We start from the raw sequence: 15522 nt of genomic DNA, 5'->3' as shown, positions 1-15522 counted from the left end.
TGCACATTTCTCCAAAAGTTCAATAAATAGATGATCAACATTAGTCATCAGGGAAAAGCAAAACAAAACCACAATGAGATACCTCTTCATACCTACTAGGATGGCTATAATGAAAAAGTTTACAAATAGTAACTATTAGCAAAGATGTGGAGAAATTAGAACCTTTATACATTGCTGGTAACATGTAAAATGGTGCAAGTGCTTCAGAAAGCAGTCTGGCAGATCCTTAAAAATTAAAGAGTTACCAGCAACTCCACTACTAGGTATATACCAAGGGATTTTTTTTTTTTTTTTTTTTTTTTTTTTGAGAGGGAGTCTCGCTCTGCCACCCAGGCTGAAGTGCAGTGGCGCGATCTCGGCTCACTGCAAGCCCCGCCTCCCGGGTTCCCGCCATTCTCCTGCCTCAGCCTCCCGAGCAGCTGGGACTACAGGCGCCCGCCACCATGCCCGGCTAATTTTTTGTATTTTTAGTAGAGATGGGGTTTCATTGTGTTAGCCAGGATGGTCTCGATCTCCTGACCTCGTGATCCGCCAGTCTAGGCCTCCCAAAGTGCTGGGATTACAGGCTTGAGCCACCGCGCCCGGCGGGAAATTTTTTAATAAGACAATCTAATAGAAAATGAAAACATGTCCATATAAAAATTTATATGCCAATGTTCATGGCAGCATTATTAATCATAGCAGATTATTAATAACAGTCAAAAGTGGGAACAACCCAAATGTCCATCAACTGATGAATGGATAAATAAGATGTGGTCTATCCATACAACGGAATATTTCTTGACAATGAAAAGGAATGGAGTATTGGTACATGTTATAACATGGATTAACCCTGAGAACATTATGTTAAGCAAAAGAAGCCAGTCACAAAAGACCACGTATTGTATGACTCCATTTATGTGAAATGTCCAGAATAATTAAATCTATAAAGACAGAAAGATTAGTGGTTGCCTAAGGATGGGGGAGGGAGGCCTTGGGAGGAAATGGAGAGTGGCTACTGAAGAATATAGTATTTCTTTTTTGGAGTGATGAAAATGTTTTAAAATCAATTGTGGTGATAGTGGTATATAACTCTGACTATACTAAAAAACCAAGTTATATCTTGTAATACATCTTTTAAATGGGTGACTTGCATGACATGAATATCTCAATAAAACTATTATTTAAAACAATAAAACACCTCATGCTCAGTTAAAGCTAGACATAAAAAGCCACATGGTGGATGATTCTGTTATATGAAATATCCATAACAGGTGATATGGTTTGGCTCTGTCCTCACCCAAATCTCACCTTGAATTGTAACAATCCTCATGTGTCAAGGGTGGGACCAGGTGGAGGTAACTGGATCATGGGGGCGGTTCCCCCATGCTGTTCTCGTGATAATGAGGGAATCTCACGAAATCTCATGGTTTTGTAAGTGTCTGGCATTTCCTCTGCTTGCACTCACTCTGTCCTGCTGCCCTGTGAAGAAGGTGCCTGCTTGTCCTTTGCCTTCTGCCATGACTGTGAGTTTCCTGAGGCCTCCCCGGCCATATGGAACTGTGAGTCAATTAAACTGTGAGTCAATTAAACTACCCAGTCACAGGTATTTCTTCACTGCAGCATGAGAACGGACTGATACAATAGGCATATTATGGACATTATGGATATTTCACAATAGGCATAATACAGACATAAAATAGATTAATGGTTGCCAGAGCTGGGGAGAAGGGGAGATGGGGAGTGACTGCTAACTGGTACAATATTTCTTTCTGGCATGATAAAAATGTTCTGGTTATCACTGCACAATACTGATGGGTGGTTACAAGAGTTAACTTTATGATATGTAAATTATATTTCAATAAAGCTGTTATTGCTGGGCAGGCAGGGTGGCTCGTGCCTATAATCCCAGCTACTCAAGAAGGTGAGGCAGGAAGGTCATTTGAGACCAGGAGTTGGAGAGTGCCTGAGGAACAGAGCAAGACCCCTAGAACTCTAACAAATATTTAAAAAAAATTATCCAGGTATGGTGGCACGAGCCTGTAGTCCTAGCTACTTGGGAGACTGAGGCAGGAGAATCACTAGAGCCCAGGGATTCGAGGCTGCAGTGAGCCAGGACTGTACCACTGCACTCCAGCCTGCGACAGAGTACAACTCTACCTCTAAAATCATCATAACAAGTTTTAAAAGCTGTTATTTAAAAAAATTCTGTTAAACAAATTCTAGGTTAATACAAACAGAAAAAAAAAAAATGTTAGAAAGGAATACTCCTGAATCTCAACAGTGGTTGAATGTTGGTGACAAGTCCTAAGATAGTTTTTCACATTTTCCTTGACAAACACCTTTTCCTTTTAAAATGAGGACCTTTGTTTTCCAAAAAAGTGCAATTTCCACTTAAAGCATTTAAAATAATCTATATGCTGAGAATATGACTAAGCCCGTACGTTTAAAGACATCCCGTATATACATATTTTACTTATTTTTTATTATTGTTTAAATCAAGCTAGGAGTTACCCTAGAACAAAAAGAAAAAAATTCTTCCTTAGCCCCTTCTAGCTATAGGCCAATACTGAGGCAGCATATCCAAGACATCTCAAGCCAAATGAAGAAAGAAGATTCCATAGCATTTTTTAAATTAAAAAGCCAGTAGGCAAATCTTTGAGACTAGATAGTTCAGCTTGAGGGTCTGAGAAAGCCTCTGTTCATCTCAAACCAGCAACAAATCTTTAGAAAGTAAATCCACATGCCATGAGATTGCTCCTGGCATGAATGTGACACTATAATTCAACATCCTGAATTAAGAGAGATGTGTTATTTTAGCTTGAAGCAGATTAAAAATAAAAATCCTAAACTACTACACCACAGATTGTCAATTCTAGAGAAGCACTGGGTTCAGCTTTCTGCACATCTGTATTTAATGTCAACTGCACTTGTAGGAGAGAAAAGCAAGATGTCTCACGACTTGGGGCAACAATGAAAGTTGCCCTGAATGTAGGCCTGCTTTGCTTTGTATAATAGAGACCTAAGGTCATCCTCTAGAGAAGGTGGAGTAATTATTATAGAGTATATAACAATTTTATAGCCTGTTTTCATCATGAATTTTCCCATATTATAATTTTAACATTATATTAATAACTTCATAAAATTCAGCAAAATAGAATAACCATTACCTTCTCCTGGTAGACAGTCATTACAAATAATGTTACACCTAACCGTCTTGGTATACAAGTTTTATCTCATTTTGACTTATGTCTTCAGGAGAGTCACAGAAATGGAAACAACAGGGCAAAATGAGTAGTAATGTTTAAAGCTCTGAAGTATACTACATAAATTCTTCTCAAAAGAGATCACATTCATCCAAGCAATATGTAAGATGCTCAAGTGCATAGAATGTATTTAAAATAAATTCACTTCAAATGGAAGATAGACTATGTCAATGAATAAAAGTTCCTGAATGCCAAGCAATGGCTTACACCTGGCCCACAACTACTGAAAAGCTGGAAGATTTTTACCTACAAATCTAGATTTCCCATAACCTCTCAGGGAAACAGTCAATGGGAGAAGAAGAGTCATTTCCCCCATAAAAGCAGGCACACACTCTCCTAGTCCACCACAGTCCTCATACTCATTTAATTTATGCAGATAAGCTTGCTCTGGGTCTGCTTCACTCCACTTAGTTACATACTTCACATCTGCTTTGTATACTCTAAGATACACTTTTCACAGTCATGTTATAGATAGGGTCAGGTTGACAAGGAGTGATCCCACTGAGCTTTGGGCAGCATGACCCAAGAGAGACTTACTTTGGGTTCTTGCTAGTTATTAGCAGAGGAAGAAATAATAAGCTCTGTTTGGAAAATACTACCAGCAGCAGGATAGCAAGAGAGTTCACTAACAAATGCACCCAAACTGAAGGTTAGTGAGGTGCATAATGACTTAAGCAGGAGCCCATGTTTATAAAATGACTGGGATTCCTGGAGAAGCTGCCTTAACTCAAAGCAGGAGAGAAAACCCCCACAAAATCAAGAACAATTGATCCAAAGATGTCTGAAGATGGGATAGGATCCTACTAGAGAGCCACATTTCCACTGAAAATAGACACCAGGCTAGAGACCTACATTATTATATTTCCTCCCATAAATACATCAGTTCTTACTGAGTAGATTTCCTGATGAAACAACTCAAAACTAAAGGGTCTCTTGTGCTGGTCAAGTAAGTAAATGCTCTAGGACCACCGGCACTGCTGTGGAGAGGGAATGCCGAGCAGCAGTTAAAGAAGAAAGGCTGTGGCTGATGACATGCATGCAGATGTCACACTCAATCTTTACTTCAGTGGAAAATGGCACCTTTAAACAAAAGGAAACTTTAATAACTGAAGTATAACGTGATACCGTTTAAAGAGTAAAATTTTTTTTTGAGACTGAGTATTGCTCTGTCACCCAGGCTACAGTTCATGGTGTGATCTCGGCTCACTGTAGCCTCAACCTCCCAGGCTCAACCAATCCTCCCACCTAGCCCTCCAAGCAACTGGGGCTGCAGGCATGTGCTACCACAATCGGCTAATTTTTTGCATTTTTAGTAGTGATGCACTTTTGCCATGTTGCCCACGCTGGTCTCTAACTCCTCGACTCATGCAAATCCGCCTGCTTCGGCCTCCCAAAGTGCTGGGATTACAGGCATGAGTCACTGCACCTGGCCATGAGTACAAATTGTACATGTACAGTTTTACACACTGAACACCATTCCTGTACAATCACCACACAGATCAAGATAAAGACTAACCACAATACCCGGAAATGCCCTCTCCTTCATGTTCACTTCAGGTAATGGGGTTATGGGCAAATATCTAGGGCAGAAAAGTCAGATCCAAACCCTTCACTCATTACACCAAAACAAATTTCAAATGGTGCAAAAATTTAAACATATACAATTAAAAACTGTAAAATATTAGAAGGAAATAGGTATGTAAGTTTAAATCCAACAGTGGGAAAGGTATGAACCAAAACTCTGAAGCCATTAAAGACTGATCAATCTGACAATCTAAAAATTAAACATATCTAATTTAAAAATAACGTCAAAATTTAATTCTCAAAATAGGAAAAAAAACACAAATGACAAAGGGCTTTAAAAAATCAAAAGCACTTACAAATCGGTAAGAAAAAGAACAAATAAATAGAAAAAGGTGAAAAACAGACAACTGGCAGAAAAGGAACTACTTATAAACACAAGAAAAAATATCCAATCTCAGTCATAGAATGAATTTTAAAAACTGCAGAGAATTTATAAAGAACTCTTACAACATAATATTCAAAAGAGATATATCTCAACTAAGAAACTGAAAGAGGAGACAGTAATTTCTCCAAGGAAGATACACAAATGACAAACTCAAGAAAAGATGGTCGGCCGGGCACGGTGGCTCAAGCCTGTAATCCCAGCACTTTGGGAGGCCGAGGCGGGCGGATCACAAGGTCAGGAGATCGAGACCACAGTGAAACCCCGTCTCTACTAAAAATACAAAAAATTAGCCGGGCGCGGTGGCGGGCGCCTGTAGTCCCAGCTACTCAGGAGGCAGAGGCAGGAGAATGGCGTGAACCCAGGAGGCGGAGCTTGCAGTGAGCCGAGATCGCGCCACTGCACTCCAGCCTGGGCAACAGCGTGAGACTCCGTCTCAAAAAAAAGAAAAGATGGTCATCACTGGCCATCAAGGAAATGCAAATCAAGACCACAATGAGGTGTCTCTTCACACTCACTAGAATGGCTATAATCATTACAGGGCCGGAGCAGGGGCTCATGCCTGTAATCCCAGCACTTTGGGAGGCCAAGGCTGGGGGACTGTTTGAGCCCCGGAGTTTGAGACCAGTCTGGGCAACAAAACAAGACCCCATCTCAGTATTTTTTTATTTTTATTTTAAAACACTTTCAAAATGACAGATAATAACAAGTGTTGTCAATGATATAGAAAAACTGAAACCCTCAGACATTGCTGGTGGCAATGTAAAATGGTAGGGCCTCTGCGAAAACATTCTGGCAATTCCTCAACCAATTAAACATAGAGTTACCCCATATGACACAGCAACTCTATTCCTAGGTATGTATATGCCCAAGAGAAATGAAAATATGTCCACAATGAACCTGTACAAGAATGTTTATAGCACTGTTACTCATAATAGCAAAAAGACGGAGGCAATCCAAATGCCTCTCAACAAATAAGAAATGTAGCATACTCACACAATGAAACATCATTTGGCCATAAAAATGAGTATTGATACATGCTACAATACGGATGAACCTAGAAATCATTACGCTAAATGAAAAGAAGCCAGTCACAAAAGATCACATATTATATAACTGAATTTATACAAAATGCCCACAACAGAGAAATCTATAAAGACAAAAAGTATACTAGTGTGGAGAGAGGGGGAGGAGGTGGCAGAGGTAGGGCAGTGCTAGATAAAACACATGGAGTTTCTTTTTTGGGGTGATGAAAATGCTCTAAAGTTGACAGTGGTGATGGCTGCACATATCTGCAAATATACTAAGAACCACTGAATTGTGTACTTTAAATGGGTGAAATGTATGGTATGTGAACCATATCTTAATAAAGCTGGTTAAAAAAACTATGGAAAAATACCATTTTTTCTCACATCTGCTTAGTAAATACTTAAAATATACTGTTTGCTGAAGGGGGCTTCTGGGTACTGGTAATGTTCTATTTCCTAATTTGGGTGGTAGTGCAAAAGTGAATTTATTTTGTGGTAATTATCGGTGTACTTTTCTGTATGAAGGTTATACTTCAGTAACAACATCCATAAAAATACACACATAAACACAGTATGTTGGTGATGGTATGGGTAAACAGACACTCATACTTTGTTACTGGGGATATAAACTGACAAAACTTCTTAGGTAGGTAAACTTCAGATTTATACACAATAAAAAACATATGTTCTTGTTCCAAAGGTATATACTCACATGAGTACAAAAATATGTACAAGATCTTTACTGCAACCTTGTCTGTAAGAGAAACGGTGTGGAAAAATTATAAATGCCAATCAACTGGGGCCTGGGTAAATGTATTATGGCACAATCACACCAGGGAACACTAGCTATTTAATCTTTTTTTTTTTTTTTGAGAGAGTCTTGCTCTGTCACCCAGGCTAGAGTGCAGTGGTATGATCTTGGCTCACGGCAACCTCAGCCTCCTGGCTTCAAGCAATTCTCCTGCCTCAGCCTCCCGGGTAGCTGGGATTACAAGCACCCGCCACCGCGCCCAGCTAATTTTTGTATTTTTAGTAGAGACAGGGTTTCACCATCTTGGCCAGGTTGGTCTCGAACTCCTGACCTCATGATCCACCCGCCTTGGCCTCCCAAAGTGCTGGGATTACAGGCGTGAGCCACCATGCCTGGGCTAAAAATTTTAATTAAAAAAAAAAGAGACAGAAGAAAGAAGGTACAGGATAGTGTAACCGTGTATATGGTATATCACTCTATGTGGGGAGAAAATAAACTAAGGTGGAGGTGGAGGAATATTTACACACACACACACACACACACACATACACACACCCACAACAGAACATCTTTGGCAGGACACACAAGAAACTAGTGATCACAACTGGTTCTGAGGAGGGGACACTGGGAAATTGAGAGATGTACTTTTCACTTTGTATTTTTTTAAAAAGGTAGACACCAATTTAAATAAATGAATTATTCTAAAGTAAAAGAACGCTGCTTCAACATGTAAATGCCACTAAGCTTCTAAAAGTTAAAATCTGAAATGTTATAAATTCTGAAATCTTTCTTATCTCCCATTTCAAAAGTTAAATTCTCAAACCATTAAGTGGTAGTAACAGTAGTAATAATAAATAGCTACTTACATCAACACCTCCAAACAAGTCAAAAATATAAGTATTTGGATAAGTGGTTTCTTGGGTAAGTTTCCTCTCTTCAGTAACAAATGCCATAGCCTCCATGGAGAGAAGAGGAGAAATTTCCTAGTTTTTTTAAAAAAAGTACATACAGACATTGTATTAGTAACCAACACAGGCCAGACACTAAAGCATCAGTTTGTGCTCTAGTCCCAACTTGAATTCCCATGAACACAAAGACAGTCCCCAATGAACCACACTTCCTAGTATTCAGACCCCTGTAAAGCCCTTTCTCACACTGAATCTGCGCTGGTATGACATACCTCAACTAACAGAATGTGGTAGAAGTGACACTAGGCCACTTTCAGCATAAGCCTTAAGAAAGCCCGGTAGGCCAGGTGCCGGGCTCACACCTGTAATCCCAGCACTTTGGGAGGCTAAGGTGGGTGGATTACTTGCGGTCAGGAGTTTGAGATCAGTCTGGCCAACATGGCAAAACCCCATCTCTACTAAATATACAAAAATTAGCCAGGCGTGGTGTTACACACCCGTAATCCCAGCTACTCGGGAATCTGAGGCATAAGAATCACTTGAGCCAGGGAGGCAGAGGTTGCAGTGAGTCAAGACAGAATCACTGCACTCCAGCCTGGGCAACAGAGGGAGACTGTCTCAAAAAAAAAAAAAAAAAAAAAAAAAAAAAAAGCCTGACAGACTTGGCTCTTGTCATCCTGGAACCCAAACATCATGCTATGGGAACACCACAGACAACTGGGGAGGCCATGAGGATAAGAACTGAGGCCACGACCAATATCCTTAGCTGATCTCCAGCTGACAGGCAGCACCAACCTGCCAGGGATGTGAGAGAGACCACTTTGGACATTCCAGATATCTCAGTACCACCCTACCCAACAGCACATGAAGCAGAAGAGCCACTCAATCACCAAGAATTGTTGAGAGATAAATGATGCTTGCTACTTTCGGCTGCTAAGTTTCAGGGTGACTAGTTCTGTAGCAATAACCAAGTCACTGCTCAAATGTCATCTCCTGCAGGAAGTCTTCCTGATTTCCCCCAACCAGAAGCATGCTCTTCAGACCCCCCAAACAATCTACAACTCATTATAACATTTAGCACTTTTACTTTGCACCTATTTACAAACCTATGTTATTTTGTTATTTCTTCCCTAGACTAAATGTTTCTTGAAGACAACACAAACAGATCCCACTTTGTATTCCCCACAGATTCCAAGACACAGTATTTGATATAGTACACATAGGGTAGTAGTTCCCAAACTGAGGGCCACAGAATCCTTTGTTGGAACAAAGCTAAGAGGAAAAAAAATCTTATAAGAAAACCTAAAACATAGTAAGTTTCAAATAAGTATTTATTGAATGAATAAAGAAATGATGATCACAACAAAGATATACAAATATTAATTTCTCTCCCCTTTAATTTCACCTCAATCTCACATCTGAGATTCTGCAGGAAGCAAATAATGTGCAATTCTTTGAAAAGCATTTTTAAACAAGTGTAAGAAGTTATAATTATTTTTTTTTTTTTTTTTTTTTTTTTTTGAGACGGAGTCTCGCTCTGTCGCCCAGGCTGGGGTGCAGTGGCCAGATCTCAGCTCACTGCAAGCTCTGCCTCCCGGGTTTATGCCATTCTCCTGCCTCAGCCTCCCGAGTAGCTAGGACTACAGGCGCCTGTCACCTCGCCCGGCTAGTTTTTTGTATTTTTTAGTAGAGACGGGGTTTCACCGTGCACCATGTTAGCCAGGATGGTCTCGATCTCCTGACCGCGTGATCCGCCCGTCTCGGCCTCCCAAAGTGCTGGGATTACAGGCTTGAGCCACCGCGCCCGGTGCTATAATTATTTCTATCAGACTGTGAGAAGATTAAAAATATGAAAATGTCTCTTCTTAAAGGTAAAGACTATGTTTAGTTTCTATTACATTTTAAAATAACTATGTGATATAATAATCAAAACTTCACCTCTGAAGAACATTGTCATTCAATTACGTTCAATATAACTTACATGGATTTTTTTTTTTAATTTTTTTTTTAATTATACTTTAAGTTCTAAGGTACATGTGCACAACGTGCAGGTTTGTTACATATGTATACATGTGCCATGTTGGTGTGCTGCACCCATTAACTCATCATTTATATTAGGTGTATCTCCTAATGCTATCCCTCCCCCAGCCCCCCACCCCACGACAGGCCCCGGTGAGTGATGTTCCCTGCCCTGTGTCGGTGTTCTCATTGTTCAATTCCCACCTATGAGTGAGAACATGCGGTGTTTGGTTTTCTGTCCTTGTGACAGTTTGCTCAGAATGATGGTTTCCAGCTTCATCCATGTCCCTACAAAGGACATGAACTCCTCCTTTTTTATAGCTGCATAGTATTCCATGGTGTATATATGCCACATTTTCTTTTCCTTTTTTTTTTTTTTTTTTGAGACAGAGTTTCGCTCTTGTTGCCCAGGTTGGAGTGCAATGGCGTGATCTCGGCTCACCACAACCTCCACCTCCCAGGTCCAAGCAATTCTCCCGCCTCAGCCTCCCGAGTAGCTGGGATTATAGGCATGCGCCACCAAGCCCAGCTAATTTTTTATTTTTAGTAGAAACGGGGTTTCTCCGGTGGGTCAGGCTGGTCTCAAACTCCCGACCTCAGGTGATCCGCCCACCTCAGCCTCCCAAAGTGCTGGGATTACAGGCGTAAGCCATCGTGCCTGGCCATATGCCACACTTTCTTAATCCAGTCTGTCACTGATGGGCATTTGGTTTGGTTCCAAGTCTTTGCTATTATGAAAAGTGCCACAATAAACATACGTGTGCATGTGTCTTTATAGCAGCATGATTTATAATCCTTTGGGCATATACCCAGTAATGGGATGGCTGGGTCAAATGGTATTTCTAGTTCTAGATCCTTGATGAATCGCCACACTGTCTTCCACAATGGTTGAACTAGTTTACAGTCCCACCAACAGCATAAAAGTGTTCATATTGCTCCATATCATATTGCATCCTCTCCAGAACCTGTTGTTTCCTGACTTTTTAATGATCACCATTCTAACTGGTGTGAGATGGTATCTCATTGTGGTTCTGATTTGTATTTCTCTGATAGTCAGTGATGATGAGCATTTTTTCACATGTCTGTTGGCTGCATAAATATCTTCTTTTGAAAAGGGTCTGTTCATATCCTTTGCCCACTTTCTGATGGGTTTGATCTTTTCTTGTATATTTGTTTAAGTTCTTTGTAGATTCTGGATACTAGTTCTTTGTCAGATGAGTAGATTGTAAAAATTTTCTCCCATTCTGTAGGTTGCCTGTTTACTCTGATGGTAGTTTCTTTTGCTGTGCAGAAGCTCTTTAGTTTAATTAGATTCCATTTGTCTGTTTTGGCTTTTGTTGCCATTGCTTTCGGTGTTTTAATCATGAAGTCCTTGCCCATGCCCATGGCCTGAATGGTATTGCCTAGGTTTTCTTCTAGGGTCTTTATGGTTTCATGTCTAACATTTAAGCCTTTAATCCATCTTGAATTAATTTTTTTATAAGGTGTAAGGAAAGGATCCAGTTTCAGCTTTGTACATATGGCTAGCCAGTTTTCCCAGCACCATATATTAAATAGGGAATCCTTTCCCCATTTCTTGTTTTTGTCAGGTTTGTCAAAGATCAGATGGTTGTAGATGTGTGGTATTACTTCTGAGGTCTCTGTTCAGTTCTACTGGTCTATATCTCTGTTTTGGTACCAGTACATGCTGTTTTGTTTACTGTAGCCTTGTAGTATAGTTTGAAGTCAGGTAGCATGATGTCTCCAGCTTTGTTCTTTTTGCTTAGGATTGTCTTGGCAATGCAGGCTCTTTTTTGGTTCCCTATGAAGTTTAAAGTAGTTTTTCCAATTCTGTGAAGAAAGTCATTGGTAGCTTGATGGGGATGGCATTGAATCTATAAATTACCTTGGGCAGTATGGTCATTTTCACGATATTGATTCTTCCTATACATGAGCATGGGATGTTCTTCATTTGTTTGTGTCATCTTTTATTTCGTTGAGCAGTGGTTTGCAGTTCTCCTTGAAGAGGTCCTTCACAATCCTTTAAGTCGGATTCCTAGCTATTTTATTCTCTGAAGCAATTGTGAATGGGAGTTCACTCATGATTTGGCTCTTTATCTATAATTGGTATACAGGAATGCTTGTGATTTTTGCACACTGATTTTGTCTCCTGAGACTTTGCTGAAGTTGCTTATCAGCTTAAGGAGATTTTGGGCTGAGACGATGGTGTTTTCTAAATATACAATCATTTCATCTGCAAACAGGGACAATTTGATTTCCTCTCTTTCTAATTGAATACCCTTTATTTCTTTCTCCTGCCTGATTGCCCTGGCCAGAACTTCCAACACTATGTTGAATAGGAGTGGTGAGAGAGGGCATCCCTGTCTTGTGCCAGTTTTCAAAGGGAATGCTTCCAGTTTTTGCCCATTCAGTATGATATTAGCTGTGGGTCTGTCATAGTTCTTACTGAGATATGTACCATCAATAACTTGTTTATTGAGATATTTTAGCATGAAGGGCTGTTGAACTTTGTCAAAAGCCTTTTCTGCATCTATTGAGATAATCATGTAGTTTTTATCTTTGGTTCTGTTTATATGATGGATTATGTTTATTGATTTGTGTATGTTGAACCAGCTTTGCATCCCAGGGATGAAGCCAACTTGATCGTGGTGGATAAGCTTTTTGATGTGCTGCTGGATTTGGTTTGCCAGTATTTTATTGAGAACTTTTGCATCGATGCTCATCAGGGATATTGGTCTAAAATTCATTCTTTGTTGTGTCTCTGCCAGGCTTTGGTATCATGATGATGCTGGACTCATAAAATGAGTTAGGGAGGATTCCCACTTTTTCTATTGATTGGAATAGTTTCAGAAGGAATGGTACCAGCTCCTCTTTGTACCTCTGGTAGAATTTGGTTGTGAATTCATCTGGTCCTGGACTTTTCTTGGTTGGTAGGCTATTAATTATTGCCTCAATTTCAGAGCCTATCATTGGTCTATTCAGGGATTCAACTTCTTCCTGGTTTAGTCTTGGGAGGGTGTATGTGTCCAGGAATTTATCCATTTCTTCTATATTTTCTACTTTATTTGCGTAGAGGTGTTTATAGTATTCTCTGATGGTAGTTTGTATTTCTGTGAGATTGGTGGTAATATCCCCTTTATCATTTTTTACTGCATCTATTTGATTCTTCTCTCTTTTCTTCTTTATTAGTCTTGCTAGCAGTCTATCAATTTTGTTGATCTTTTCAAAAAACCAGCTCCTGGATTCATTGATTTTTTGAAGGGTTTTTTGTGCCTCTATCTCCTTCATTTCTGCTCTGATCTTAGTTATTTTTTGTCTTCTGCTAACTTTTGAGTTTGTTTGCTCTTGCTTCTCTAGTTTTTTAAATTGTGGTTAGGGTGTCAATTTTAGATCTTTCCTGCTTTCTCTTGTAGGCATTTAGTGCTATAAATTTCCCTCTACACACTGCTTTAAATGTGTCCCAGAGATTCTAGTATGTTGTCTTTGTTTTCATTGGTTTCAAAGAACATCTTTATTTCTGCCTTCAATTTGTTACGTGCCCAGTAGTCATTCAGGAACAGGTTGTTCAGTTTCCACGTGGTTGAATGGTTTTGAGCGAGTTTCTTAATCCTGAGTTCTAGTTTGATTGCACTGTGGTCTGAGAGAGAGTCTGTTATAATTTCTGTTCTTTTAAACATTTGCTGAGGAGTGCTTTACTTCCATCTATGTGGTCAATTTTGGAATAAGTGCGATGTGGTGCTGAGAAGAACGTATATTCTGTTGATTTGGGGTAGAGAGTTCTGTAGATGTCTATTAGGTCCACTTGGTACAGAGCTGAGTTCAAGTCCTGGATATCCTTGTTAACCCTCTGTCTCCTTGATCTAATGTTGACAGTGGGGTGTTAAAGTCTCCCATTATTATTGTGTGGGAGTCTAAGTCTCTTTGTAGGTCTCTTAAGGACTTGCTTTATGAATTTTGGTGCTCCTGTATTGAGTGCATATGTATTTAGGATAGTTAGCTCTTCTTGTTGAATTGATCCCTTCACCATTAGATAATGGCCTTCTTTGTCTCTTTTGATCTTTGTTGGTTTAAAGTCTGTTTTATCAGAGACTAGGATTGCAACCCTGGCTTTTTTTTGGTTTTCCATTTGCTTGGTAGATTTTCCTCCATCCCTTTATTTTGAGCCTATGTGTGTCTCTGCATGTAAGATGGGTTTCCTGAATACAGCACATTGATGGGTCTTGACTCTTTATCCAATTTGCCAGTCTGTGTATTTTAATTGGAGCATTTAGCTCATTTACATTTAAGGTTACTAGTGTTATGTGTGAATTTGATCCTGTCATTATGACGTTAGCTGCTTATTTTGCTCATTATTTGATGTAATTTCTTCCTAGCATCGATGGTCTTTACAATTCGGCATGATTTTGCAGTGGCTGATACCAGCTGTTCCTGTCCACGTTTAGTGCTTCCTTCAGGAGCTCTTGTAAGGCAGGCCTGGTGGTGACAAAATCTCTCAGCATTTGCTTGTCTGTAAAGGATTTTATTTCTCTTTCACTTGTGAAGCTTAGTTTGACTGGATATGAAATTCTGAGTTGAAAATTCTTTAAGAATGTTGAATATCGGCCCCCAATCTCTTCTGACTTGTAGAGTTTCTGATGAGACATCCGCTGTTAGTCTGATGGGCTTCCCTTTGTGGGTAACCCGATCTTTCTCTCCAGTTGACCTTAAAATTTTTTCCTTCATTTCAACTTTGGTGAATTTGACAATTATGTGTCTTGGAGTTGCTCTTCTCAAGGAGTATCTTTGTGGCGTTCTCTGTATTTCCTGCATTTGAATGTTGGCCTGCCTTGCTAGGTTGGGGAAGTTCTCCTGGATAATATCCTGAAGAGCGTTTTCCAACTTGGTTCCATTCTCCCCGTCACTTTCAGGTACACCAATCAGACACAGATTTAGTCTTTTCACACAGTCCCATATGTCTTGGAGGCTTTGTTAGTTTCTTTTTACTCTTTTTTCTCTAAACTTTTCTTCTTGCTTCATTTCATTCATTTGATCTTCAATCACTGATACCCTTTTTTCCACTTGATCGAATTGGCTACTGAAGCTTGTACATTTGTCACGTAGTTCTCGTGCCACGGTTTTCAGCTCCATCAGCTCATTAAAGGTCTTCTCTATGCTGTTTATTCTAGTTAGCCATTCATCTAATCTTTTTTCAAGGTTTTTAGCTTCTTTGTGATGGGTTTGAACATTCTACTTTAGCTTGGAGAAGTTTGTTATTATCGATCTTCTGAAGACTTCTTCTCTCAATTCGTCAAAGTCATTCTCCATCCAGCTTTGTTCCGTTGCTGGCCAAGAGCTGCGTTCCTTTGGAGAAGAGGCGCTCTGATTTTTAGAATTTTCAGCTTTTCTGCTCTGGTTTCTCCCCATCTTTGTGGTTTTATCTACCTTTGGTCTTTCATGATGGTGACGTACAGATGGGGTTTTGGTGTGGATGTCCTTTCTGTTTGTTAGTTTTCCTTCTAACATTCAGGACCATCAGCTGCAGGTCTGCTGGAGTTTGCTGGAGGTCCACTCCAGACCCTGTTTGCCTGGGTATTACCAGCAGAGGATGCAGAACAGCAAATATTGC

At 39.9% G+C, this 15522-nt stretch overlaps 1 protein-coding gene across 1 annotated transcript in view; it reads right to left on the bottom strand.

Moving 5' to 3' along the window:
- Nucleotides 1-15522, bottom strand: part of TRPC4A (transient receptor potential cation channel subfamily C member 4 associated protein) — an 89309-nt gene that overhangs the window by 56130 nt on the left and 17657 nt on the right. Inside the window, 1 exon segment of the mRNA XM_011766477.3 lies at nt 7857-7973. Within this exon segment, the coding sequence (XP_011764779.3) occupies nt 7857-7973 (117 nt within the window).

The sequence above is a fragment of the Macaca nemestrina genome, chromosome 15 (assembly GCF_043159975.1).
Source record: "Macaca nemestrina isolate mMacNem1 chromosome 15, mMacNem.hap1, whole genome shotgun sequence".
NCBI lineage: Eukaryota > Metazoa > Chordata > Mammalia > Primates > Cercopithecidae > Macaca > Macaca nemestrina.
The sequence above is the reverse complement of the archived record's forward strand: the minus strand, read 5'-3'. Positions and strand labels throughout refer to the sequence as shown.